This window comes from Ustilaginoidea virens, chromosome 2 (assembly GCF_000687475.1).
Source record: "Ustilaginoidea virens chromosome 2, complete sequence".
NCBI lineage: Eukaryota > Fungi > Ascomycota > Sordariomycetes > Hypocreales > Clavicipitaceae > Ustilaginoidea > Ustilaginoidea virens.
This window is the reverse complement of record NC_057317.1, coordinates 2,542,524-2,554,606: the sequence shown is the minus strand read 5'-3', so window position 1 is coordinate 2,554,606 and position 12,083 is coordinate 2,542,524. Positions and strand designations below refer to the sequence as shown.

Genomic DNA, 12,083 nt, shown 5'->3' with positions numbered 1-12,083 from the left:
TGTGGCCATGATCACAGATTACTGTAGGAGTGTTAGCCATCTCTTTCTCTCATTTTTTTTTTTGGAAGAACATGTGACGAATGATACCTCATCGGCAACCTTCGCAGCAGCAGGCTCGGCAGCTTCGGTCTTGTCAGCCTCGGACTCCGTGGCAGGATCAGCAGCCTTTGCTTCGCCATCTGCCTTGACACCGTTAGAGTCGTCCTTCTTACCCTCGCCATGACCGTCAGCATTTCCGTTGACAACATTGCCGGACGTATCACCAGCAAGAAGCTTGTTCCATTTGTCAAGAAGGGTTTGCGATCGCTTTTTAAAGTGGAATTCCTCTTCGCGTGGAATTTCAACAAGCTTAAGAATCGCCTTCAATACTTTGTTGATCTTGGTCTCACGGATGATAGATACTTCGAGATTGCCAAACTTCTCCAGGATGGTTATAAAGTCTGACATTGACTGCATTTCCTCCTCTTTGGGTTTCTGCTCCCGCGTCAGAAGCCCTTTCTGAAGCTTGTGGCGCAAGAACAACACTTCCTTCTGTGACCGGGTCAGTGTCGAGGAGCTTTCCATTGATGTTGTAACCTTGCACGCTTTGACAACGTACCACTTTGCGCTTGTGACGCTCCTCAGGCGACATCTTACTCTCCTTGGAGCTTTCACTTTTCTTCTCACCGCCCTCTTTGGTGGTAGCATCCTTGTCCTTTTTGGCCTTGGCCTTGGTACCCTTGGCAGCGGATCCTCCGCCTACTTTGAGGGCAGCAGCAGCACCGTTGGTTGCCTTTGGTGTAGATGACGTGTTGAGCTTGATCTTTGGCTTTTTGACAGAGTCGGTCCGTTGGGGCGTCTGAATTATACAGAGTTAGCTCGTACGCAACTCTGCGGCCCATGACACGCTGTGAACAAAACCTACAGCAACCTCGTCTTCAGCCTTGCGCTTCTTTGACTTCTTGGCAGAGGCGTCGACGTCTACCATCTCGGTGTCCTCTTCTTCAGTCGCCTTGTTTTTGCCCTTCTTACCCTTCTTCGGCGTAGCAGCGGCTTGTCGTGCCGCCTCTTCCTGAGCCATCAGTTCTTCCTGGAAGGTCTTCAAGATGTCCTTGTAGTAGTCGACTGGATGTTGCTCAATGGCCAATTCATAGGCAGCTTTCAAATCTTTACGCATCTTATCGTTAATGGTGTCCTTGGCTTTCTCGGCACCGAGCTCGGACAGGTTTGTGTTTTTCTCCCAGCCACTGATTAGAACGGGGTTAGTCAAGAAGGCATTTTGTATGGTCTCCATTTGGCTTCCTATCGACAAGGTAATAGTAAACGCACAATTCATTGGTATGCAAGTACATGACCGGGAAAGTTCGGTCATTGACACGCTTGCCACCGTCGGCAAAAGGCTCAGAGTACGTGCCATCCGGTCTAGCAGCCGAGACGGGTCGGCTGGTGACTAGCGCATGAGGCAGCATATCCTCGTCACATATAATGGCAGGCCAAGCAGGGAAGCCCTTGAGTTTGACCAGAAAATGATCCCCTGGCTTAGCGTCGGTGTGGGTGAGACGAGCCTTGGATCCCTTTCGGCTGAGGCCGCCGCCTACTGATCTTCGGCGACTGCTCTTGTTTTTGGCAGTCGGGGTGTCGGCAATGGTAACTGTAGTAGTATCGCCGTCAAAAAAGGTGGGTTCTGCGGTAGATTTTGCTTCGGCGTCATCTTGACCGGTAACGTCCTCCTTTTTCGAAGCTGGCCTATCGATCGTAGCATCATCATCATCATCAGCAGCAGCAGCAGCAGCAGCATCTGCCGACTTGAATTCTAATCGCGTGACTATGTTAGCACACGAAGAGTTAAACTCGACATCGAACTGGTTGAGCAACTGGAAAAGTTTCCCTCGACAATTTGCAGTACTGAGTCGCGACACGACGTGCTCCGAATCGCAATCACGCCATCGTCGCTTCTTCCTTTTTCTTGGTCCCTCTTCATCTCGTGCCAACCTCTTTTTTTTGTTATTTGTTTCCCTCTTTGACTCGCCGCGCCAAAAACTTACCATCTGTGGAACTGTTGTCCTTCTTCTCGCCAGCGTCACCCTCCGACTTGGTCTCGTCAGCCTTGGTGTCTTGAGCTATAGCAGCAGCGGCGCCAGCACCATCGACGGGCGTAGCGACTTCAGCCGCGTTTTCGGATGACTTATCGGCCATTGCAGCTCGTCAATACAATGACGGTTATACGTAGCTGTTTCTGTAGCGGGAACACGGAGGGATGGAGGGCCACGCAGAGCGATCTTTTCCGCAGCCTCAACAATGGCGCAAGCTTCAAACAGGTGGCTCGGCCGAAACGCGTAGCGAATCGCGTCCTGACGGGAGGCGGATCGAATCAAGTCGCAAAAACGTGTCGGCGCAGTAATGTCCCCAGTGTGCGTGTTTGGACTGCGCAATTGCCAAAACAATCACAATCTGTCCGGCGTCTTGCCGTGAGAGGGGGCTGGTTTGGATAGAGAAAAAAAAAACACGAGTTGCATCTAGGCTGGGTACGGGCAGGGCCAGAGGGCCAGAGGGCCAGAGGAGAGGAAGCTCCTCAAACGTCACCAGTAAAGCATCACGTGATTGGCGTCGACGGAGCGACCCTGGTCGCGTCCCAGCCTCACGATGGGAGAGACTGGAGCCTTGCTGGGTGTGCTGCTGGTGTGTTGTGGGTGCGTCTTGCGTCTTGAGCGCACATCATATTATCCGTAGACTCGTCGGGTCAACTACCTAACCTAACCTACCTACCTTACCTATGGACACCACCAGACGCAACAGACGCAACAGGCGAACTGCTCCGCGCTGTACGGAAAGTACTTGGTACTTGGTACCCACTATCCGCCCCGCCCCAACAGCCACCAGACCCATGCGGGCACCAACGTGAACCCCACACCGAGTCGGTGAATCGTTTTGGCAGCTTTTCGCCTACCAACATTGAACAGACATTGAACAGACCAACAGACAAGCAAGACAGGCAGACTAGAGTCACCAGACTAGATCAACTTATCACTGTTGTCGTCTTCTGATTTGTTTGCTTGGGTCACATCTGCAACCCCCGGCCCTCCCCCCAGGGCCTGCTCTACGGAGCACATGCCTTGTAATCGCCCTCAGCTTGTTCAACTTTCTTGGCCGAAACTTGAAAGCTTCGAAAACACACAAACGGGACGGGACTATGTAGCCTTTTGACCTTTACTTACTAGTGTACATTGTAGTTGACATTTTCAGTTCTCTCGCTGCTGCTTGCTTGCTTGCAAGAGCAACGACCTTGTAAATCCCAGCCCACAGACGCAGCCTTAGGCCTCCTCGTCCTCGTCCTCGTCCTCATCCTCATCCTCGTCTACATCCATTCCTTCCGCAGCTGTCACTGCAAATTCGCGTTCCTGGTCGACTCCCACGTAACTGTCGCTCATCAAGAACAGCTTCAAATTGTGTTCTCCGACCGTTGGTACCGTATATTCGAGGCGCACACTCAGCTTACGGCCGATCGTCACGCGCTTGATGGCTAAAAGATTGCGCGTCTTTTCGTCACCGACAACTAGCCACCAGTTCTCCATCTTCTTGGCAGGGTAGAAAGGAGCGTGCACTGTCGGGTCATGCTCGTCGTCCTCGTCCGCGCTCCGAGTGATCTGGATTTGGAGATGCGATGGTTCACCGGCCCGAATTTCGTTTTCGCCGAGAACCTCGTGCTCGAGCTCGAGGTCGGGATACTTATTGTTGGTGAATATGGCAGCTTGCGCAAGCTGAGTCTGTGAGAGGCCAAGACTCTTCACTAATTGATCGTGAGACTGGTTTTCATCAGGGTCCATGGCCTCCATAAAGTCGAAAATGTCCTTGATACTTTTTCAAAAGTTAGCAACGGGCAGAAGTCAGGGGCGGGGCCAGGACAGACCGTGACCGTGACCGTGACCGTAGGAGGAAATGCCGCGGGCTTACCCAAAATTATTCGCAACCTCAACCACCTCTGGAGAGAAGTGAGGAATTTGCTTCAGAGGACTATCTCGATCCCACATGGCCTGAACAACCATTTGCGACATTTCCATTGCATTCATTGCGTTTAAATGTCCATCAGACGACAAAATATCCACCATGGCGCTGAGAAGACTCAGCACCCTCGACAAGATAATCTCCTGATCCTTTGCCAAATCAATCGGGAGTTGCATTCTGGAAAAGTGTGCCTGCAGGAGCACAAATGTTTTGAAATGGGGTGAGTCGTACTCAGGCTGCGACATCTTGACCGGGATCCTATCGTATACGCGACGCAGGACACCCTTCTCATGTCTACGCACTTGAATGTTTTCAAACTCGGTGGCAGACGTGACGATTTCCAGGATGCCCTTGAGCTTTGTCCTGGCGCTCAGTGACAGAAGGAAGGTCTGCATCGAGATGTATGAGATGTTGTAATAAGCAGCAATCATGGCAGCGTTTTGGGGCGCCACGCTTCCGTCTTCATCGTCAAAGTCGATGATCTTGGACTCGCTCAGCTCACGGAGAGTTGTCTCGACAAGATCAGACATGTAGTTACTGAGGCCCTCGTGCGTTGTGCTGGTCAGGCTGTAGTAGCTCGGGTTGGCCAGCAAACGGCGATAAAAGTAGGTAAACGTGGTCCAGTTGATAGCGTCGTCACCAGACTCAATCATCTTCGTGCTGATCTCCGTCACGAAGGCGTCGTGGAGGTAGTTATGCAGGTGTGATTCAACGGGAAGAGCTTCGTTCAGAAACTTCTTGTAGTACTCTCGCTTCACAGAAGGAACCATGAGGACACCGCGGCTTCTGCCGTCTTTCGAAGGTTTTAGCGATTTGCCAAACATTTGCAACACCTCGCTGAGAGGGTAGTCAACATATCGATGCTCCCGCCCCTCGAAATACTGGGTTCCCATGACAATGACGAGATGTGCTGTGCTTGTCAACTCCCAGCAGACATCTCTGGAAGCAATCAAAACCTGAATGGCGCCATTGTCATACAGATGCTTGACAATTCGCTTATCGCTTTGACTCAGAGCTTCATGAAAGTAGCCCACCCCGTGAGAAAGAGCCTCGGCGAGAGCCTCTTCTTGAACACGGTCCAGGAGGGGCCGCATTTGGTCGACTTCGGCATGGAGGAAGCGATCCTCATCGTTATCCGCCACGCAGACAGCGAGCAAATCTCTGGCTGTCTGCCGCGTTTGCTTCCTGCTTGACACAAAGATCATGGCGGGCTTATCCGCGGACATCTGGGTGATCGCAAGGTAAGATGGCTTCGCCATCGCGAGCATGAGCGATGGGAAGTGAGTGTTTGAGTACGACTGTACGTGCAGTTCCAACGGCACCGGTCGAACATGCGGGCTAAAATTGTAAATGTCGTGCTTCTTGGCATCGATCCATTCTCCAATGTCCCGTGCGTTAGCTAGGGACACACTCAACGCGACTATACGCAAAGGCAACTCTGTTTGTGTCCGGATGTGGTGCATGCGGGAGACGATGATCTCGTATATGTATCCCATATAGCCTCCGAGTAGGTGAATGTCGTCAGCGACGAACAACTGGACCGTTTGGACATTCTTCCGTCTCTTCCACTGTCTTGACAGCACATCCCACTGCGTCGGCGTGGCAAGGATTAAGTCGCCATTCTCGAGAAGCTTGAGGTCTGCTGCTGTTTCTCCAGTCAACTTTACGATTGCTTTTCCGCCATTGAGGGGAGCGAGGCGTTTCTGCCAATCCAGTAGCCTAGCGTCGACAAGCTCCTGGAACGGAGCTATATAAACAGCCCTTCCTGAATCGCCCTGGGTCCAGTGTCGAAGAATAGCAAACTCTGAGCAAACAGTCTTTCCACTACCTGTCGGGGCACCAATGAAGACATTTTGGTCAGACTTGTACAGAGAGTTAAACGTTTGCGTCTGAATCCTATTGAACTGTTTCCACTCTGGATAGAGGTCAATATAACTTGATATCTTCATCGCTGAGACAGGGAGAGGTTGGAGCTCCAACAGGTCAGTATGAGGAGGAAATTTCTCAGGGAGGATAAGCTTGTGGAAGGGAATAGCCAGTCTGGTTTCCGAATGCATCCATCGATCCGATATGACTGACACAAAGTAATTCGGAGGCATGGGGTCAGTGATCGGAACAGTGAAATCAACCATGTGCTCATTGGATTCAGCCTCCGCGTAGTCTTTTCGGAGGAGGAAGATATCTTGGAAAAGGATGTCTTCACCGTCACAATCTTCGACCATGATCCAGAAGCTCTCAGCGGCACCATGAAGAGAATCATCCCACTCGAAGTTCGGGGTGATGGTGAGCTCAATTCTGAGCATGGATCGAGTCATGGGCTGAACCTGAGCTTGCACATCGACCCTGGGAAACTTGGCCACAAAGCCGCACACTGCCCTGCCCGCCTTGGGCATACCAAGCAGCTCTCCCATTCGAGGGGGATCCAAGTCAAAGTAATTGCTCCATGAGACGTCGATACGCTCTGCCTTCTGGATAATATCCTTGGAACAAGTGGGAAACTGACGCAATGGAGACATTGTTGGCCACATTCGCTTCTCGGCCATTTTACACAGGTCCAGCGCTGTTTTGGCCACAGATGCCCAGCCTTTCCTCAGAGCGATTTCGAACACTGCACGCAAGATACGACCTGCGCTTTGCGTCACATAGACCATGTCGGCCATCAAGGCAAGACCATCCAGTCTAAGCCTGGAGATGTACGCTTGCAGAAGAACGTTGATCTTGGCGTGCGGCTCCTCAATGCTTTCCTTTACGGGAACCGGTACCCTGCCCATGAGCTTCGCCAATTCCATTTTCTCATCTTGGCGTACAGGAATATACTTGAACTCGGAGCTGAGCGCGAACACCCGGAAGAGCTCAATGGTTGTAATGGATGGCTGAATAAGATTGTTGTAGATATCCATCGAACCAGACGTGATGTAGTAATGCGAGGCAATGCGCCCGAGTTCGGTAGATTGCAGCTTGCCTGATTTTTCGTCGTATTTGATGAGATTAGACTTGCGCAAAAGCAAAGCTGCAGAGTGAATGAGATCGACCCGTTTTTGTTCCAACGCATCATCATCCTCATATTCGGCACCAACTTGATACAATCCAGGGGATCGAAGCATTCGAACAAAGAGATATGTGTAACCAAGCCACTCCACGCCTTCGTCGCGAGTTCGAACATTTCCAAGGACAACTTCGGCGTTGAGGTTGTCGACCAACTTGCTCACAAACTGACTTTCGATTGGTAGCTGTTGGTTAAGCAGAGAAAGGTAGTACTGGATTTCGGTTTGGGTCGTGATGATGATGCCTTCACCGTAAGTGTCGAATTGAGGTCGACCGGCACGGCCTAGCATTTGCAGAACGTCTTGGGGGCTAAGTTCGACCCAGCTGCCTTTCTCGGGGGAATAGACCTGGGTTCCTTTGATGACGACGGTATGGGCAGGCAAGTTAACACCCCATGCCAAGGTAGCGGTCGAGACAAGGACTTGAATCGCGCCGCTGGCAAAAAGATCCTCAACATCAGCTCTGTCCACGCGATTCATCCCGGCATGGTGGATGCCAAATCCGTACGGCAAGATGTCTTTGAGGTCCTTGTCGGTAGCTTGGCTTGCTGCTTCCTTCAGAACCTCTCGACTGCCTGCGTCGTGGCGAAGTACTTGGTTGATTGTATCCAGCTCAAGGGCCTTGTCACGGATGTATTTAGCTGTTTTGGCTGTTTCTTTTCTCGAATGCACAAAGATGATCATCTGATTCCTGTTGGACCCAACATGCTCCATGACCTTATTGTAAGTCACGTCATTCATTGTCTTTAATTGCTTTATAGCCTTTCGGTCGGTCACGCCGATAAACTCCTGTCGCAGCGGGCAAGGTCGGTAAGTGCCATCGAAGTGGAACAGGTCCTTTTCAACATCAACTCGTAAGAAGCTCGCCACATCTTTGTAGTTTGGTAAGGTGGCGGACAAGCCAACGATTCGGACAAGCTCGGCGGTCTGCTCAGTCTTCCTGATTGTTCTTGCTACGATGCTTTCGAGAACCGGCCCGCGGTCATCGTGAAGCAAATGGATTTCGTCAATGATAACCAGTCTCACGAGATCGGTATAAGTCAGGTCGTTGGACTTCCTGGTGATAACATCCCATTTCTCAGGCGTGGTCACGATAATTTGAGTGTCGGCAATTTGCTGTTTTGTAATTTGTCGGTCGCCAGTCAACTCGGAGACGCGGATTCCGTAAGGCTCCAATCTCTTGCCAAAATTGCCGACCTGTTCTTGAACCAAAGCCTTCAAGGGCGCTATGTACACGATCTTGAATGCGTCCAAATCGATATCACCCGTTTCCGGATTCCTGTTTTTGCCAATTTCCCGGAGGATGGTCAGCATGGCAACGTTTGTCTTGCCACTACCGGTTGGCGCGCAAATGAGCATATTGCCGTCGTCTTGGAACGCCGAGGGATAGCATTTGGACTGAATTCTGTTCAGAGACTTTGCTGTACTGAAAGGTCCACGCGACCACTCGGGCATGTCATTTATCGGGATTAGAACATCGTCAGAGTCGGCGCGCTTTTTGGGCGGAGGGACGTGAATTTCCTCGTAGCCTTTGAAAGACCGTTTCGTTGACCCCTCGGGCAGCCTGACTTTGGCATTCGTCATGAGATGGTTGCCCTGGTCGAACACCAAGTTGTCAAGATTGACCACTTTCTTTGGCTGCAAGCCTCCAATCAAATAACCGTCCTGTCGCTCCGACTTTGGGGCTGGCGCATTGAAGGATGCGGGCACATCAATGTCCATCTTGATGTCGATCTTTCGTTTCTTTTCGTCGCTGCCAGCAGTTTTGCCTCGCACTTCGTTCAATATCCATTGAAGGCCTTCGGAGCCCATTTCCCGTTCCACATCGGCGCGACTGGCCGCAGTTTCGGCCCGCGCCAACTTCGTAAGCCAGAAGACTTTCTCTCTGTTTCCCACTAGTTTTTGCACTAGTTGGTGATGCTCAAAGTCGAATAGCTCCATCAGATCGTTTTCAATTTCCCGCAAGGATTTCTCCTCGCCATCTGGCTCTTCCGGGTCACCGGAGAGTATTCGAAGGGCTTCTTTCGTCTTGGTGGTTTGCTCATGGGCGTCGGGATATAGCGTGCCAATCTGTCGCTGCAGCCAGTAGGCATCGATCTCTCTTGCTGGTATTGAGCTCCTCTCTTCCTCCTTCCTCTTGGTGGATGAAGAGCCGGAATCTAGAATCATTTCGTTCTCGTCCACCCCTTCGTCGACTGGCTTCGGCGCCGGGGTTACACTGTCCTCGTCTTCGTCGACCGCCTCGTCTTCGGACGATTCATCTCGCACCTCATTGACAATCTCATCTTCATATTCGTCTTCGTCAAAGGCAACAGCAACGCCTTGACGCTCGTCAATCTCGGCATCATCACCATTTGCATTACCCATATTGACGTCTTCATCATCGTCTTGCGCATCATAGTCGGTGATTTTTTTCCCTAGATTAATCAGCTCGTTGAACTGCTTCGGGTTAAGAGTGGTGCCGAGGATGTCGTCTATTTCTTTCTTTCTATCGAGGTCTTTCAAATCCTCATCTTTCAGGTACTCCAAAACGGCATCGGCCGCGCTGCGGACAACTTCATAAGGCACGTCGCCCAAATGGGAGGCAACAAGTGTAATTATGAGATCAAACGCCGTCCGGGTTGCTGGAGTCCGAGGTCGGTACGTAATGCCCTCAATCAGAGCATCATTGGCCCCAAGAACACCTGTGCCTCGTTGGTGGGCCCCTTCAGCTTTTCGCCTATTCTGCTCTCTTAGCAAGACATCCACGCCCTCCTGAACACTTCCCCTTTCTATTTCGGGCATGCCGGATTTTTTCTTCGCCTTTGGCGCCTCATCGCGCGCAACTCTGGCTCCCATGTCTTTGATGCTCAATCGGCCAGCCAGGGATTCTGGGTCGCCAGTAGCCTCATCAGTTCGGCGCGTAACAAATCGACGGTCCGCCTGGAGAACCAGGTTGGACATTGCCGAGTACTTGTACTGCGAGACATCGCGATGAGGGTCCGACATCTTGACTAATGCCTGCTGTTGCTATCTGTAGTATCGCGAACAAGGTTGCCGATGGGCTCGACGGAAGCTCGTGGAGCTTGGTCGTTAAATCACCATATGAAGCAGCGTGACTCGGCGGTTCTATCGATCGACAAATTATCGGAAACCAGGTTGATCGGATGGCTTCGCGCCCTCTGTCATTGAATGGGCGTCGAGCTTGCCACCGTGGTGTGCGTTCGATGTGAGATGCCTGCTGGTGTTGATAAATTTCGGCTCTTGAGCCTGCCAGGCGAGGCTGATCTTGCACCAGGAATTAACTAGTCCATATCGGGCTTGGGTGGGACCCACCACATCAAACTTCAAAGCGGACCCTTTGCTTACCGATTTACTGAGCACCAAGCTCGTCAGCTCGCCGTCTCTCATGAATGCAGAAAGAAGAAATTCATCCTTGCAGCAGAGCCTATTCATCTGCACGGAAACGGCGCGGCTTACCATGACATGATGGTCTCGTCATCAGATGCGGCCATTTCAAAGTTGCAGACACAGCTGGAGCCTTACATCAAGCCGCGGGAACAGGTCAACTATATAAGACGCGTTCTGGCTCTCGAATTAGGCTCCTACACCGGCGATGGACCTGCACAGTATCCACCGCCGCTCAGCATCGAGTCTCTTCAAAAGATCACGGGACCGGAGTTGAAGGGGGCTTATAGGCATTATATCGAAGCCCTCCGCGACCACATGTCAAGTCGCCAGTCTTATGATGAAGCTGTCCATGTAATGAACAATGATTCCCTGGTCTCCACACCAAGAAGCAGAAGCGTGCCATCGACCCTACTAGAAGACCACTTATCGCTCCTGAAACTACGCAAAAAACGCGACAGTCTTCTTGCTGTGCGATCACATCTTCAGCGCCTGTCCCAAACGCTGGATGCAGACCAACGCTCACTCAATGTAGAACAGATCCTCAAGCATGGAGGGGCCCAGCCAAGTGTGCCGACAGCTGTTATCAACAGCTTCATTATACAACAAAGCTCAACGGAGCCCAGTCTACAGACGCGCTTATGTCAGCTGGAAAAGAACGGCCTCAAGGCAAAGCTGCAGCTCAGACAAGAACAAAGGGCACTGTCTGAAGCAAGAGCAAAATGCACGACCAAATCGGAGCTGGTAAGCAATGGTGCCAAACTACAGGCTCTGAACAGTACTCGAGACGAGCTCATCAATTGGATCGAGATGGAGCTGTGCAAAGCGTCAGCGGAAGAGGAGCCAGATTCTGGAAAACACCATGAGGACCAATCCTGCCTGCCAGCCACACCTGAACAAGCCGAGATTGAGAGTCAACTCCAGCAGATACAAGGCAAATACAAATCGTATACAGCTGCGAGAAATGATCTGCTCGCCTTAATGTCTCCGAGCGTACAGCTCTCGATCCCCCATCTCGAACCAGAGGAGGGGCCTACAAAGCTTGGCCAAAGGAACAAGCCACCCTGCAGAGACTACCTCCTCGCACCGTATATCCAAGCATTACTGTTACAGTACCAGCAGCAAAAGGCTTTAATCGCAAACAAAGCACACTTTTCCTCGGTATTGGCCAAGAAGAATAAAGCGTCCTGCCGCGTCCTCGATCGCCTAGCCCAAGAAAGCCAGTTGTTATCAGCTCATCCGGTGAAAAGCTCAGCTCGCCGACGATCAGTGATCCCGGAAGCAACTTTAACCGGACCCAGCGATCGACCTGATCTGACTGTTCGCACTTATCCTTGGATTTTTGCCGTTGATGTCGCCAAAATAGGCGGTCTGGAAACCGTGGCCGAGAGGATAGAGGCTGGTCAAGTAAACTTGGAGCAATCAATGACAGCCGTTCAGGAGATGGCAGTGCTACTAGGCGTTGAGGATGAGATGACGGAAGAAAAGACGGATGCTACGGAGCTCACAACCACGATCGAGGAGAGGTTGGAAAACAGGAGGGAAAAACTAGGCAGAACATCCTCGCCCACGAAGAAGACTGCTCTTTCACAGACAAGAGGTGACCCGTGGGCTACACTGCATGGCAATTTGGGGCTTATCGGTCATGATGATGTACCATAAGTAGGACCA

General features: G+C 51.5%; 3 protein-coding genes across 3 annotated transcripts; 1 reads left to right on the top strand and 2 right to left on the bottom strand.

The window, feature by feature from the left end:
* Nucleotides 1–18: 18 nt before the first annotated feature.
* Nucleotides 19–2,175, bottom strand: UV8b_02445 (uncharacterized protein; the record flags this gene model as incomplete). Its single annotated transcript, XM_043139943.1, has 6 exons — nt 19–21; nt 88–531; nt 599–838; nt 905–1,226; nt 1,309–1,792; nt 2,025–2,175. The coding sequence occupies 6 exons, from the start codon at nt 2,173–2,175 to the stop codon at nt 19–21; spliced, it is 1,644 nt and encodes a 547-aa protein (XP_042995877.1).
* A 1,115-nt stretch (nt 2,176–3,290) lies between these two features.
* On the bottom strand, nt 3,291–10,013 carry UV8b_02444 (uncharacterized protein; the record flags this gene model as incomplete). Its single annotated transcript, XM_043139942.1, has 2 exons — nt 3,291–3,834; nt 3,931–10,013. 2 exons carry the CDS (start codon nt 10,011–10,013, stop codon nt 3,291–3,293), a joined length of 6,627 nt encoding a protein of 2,208 aa, XP_042995876.1.
* Nucleotides 10,014–10,493: 480 nt separating this feature from the next.
* Nucleotides 10,494–12,074, top strand: UV8b_02443 (uncharacterized protein; the record flags this gene model as incomplete). Its single annotated transcript, XM_043139941.1, has 1 exon — nt 10,494–12,074. One exon carries the CDS (start codon nt 10,494–10,496, stop codon nt 12,072–12,074), a length of 1,581 nt encoding a protein of 526 aa, XP_042995875.1.
* Nucleotides 12,075–12,083: the final 9 nt, after the last annotated feature.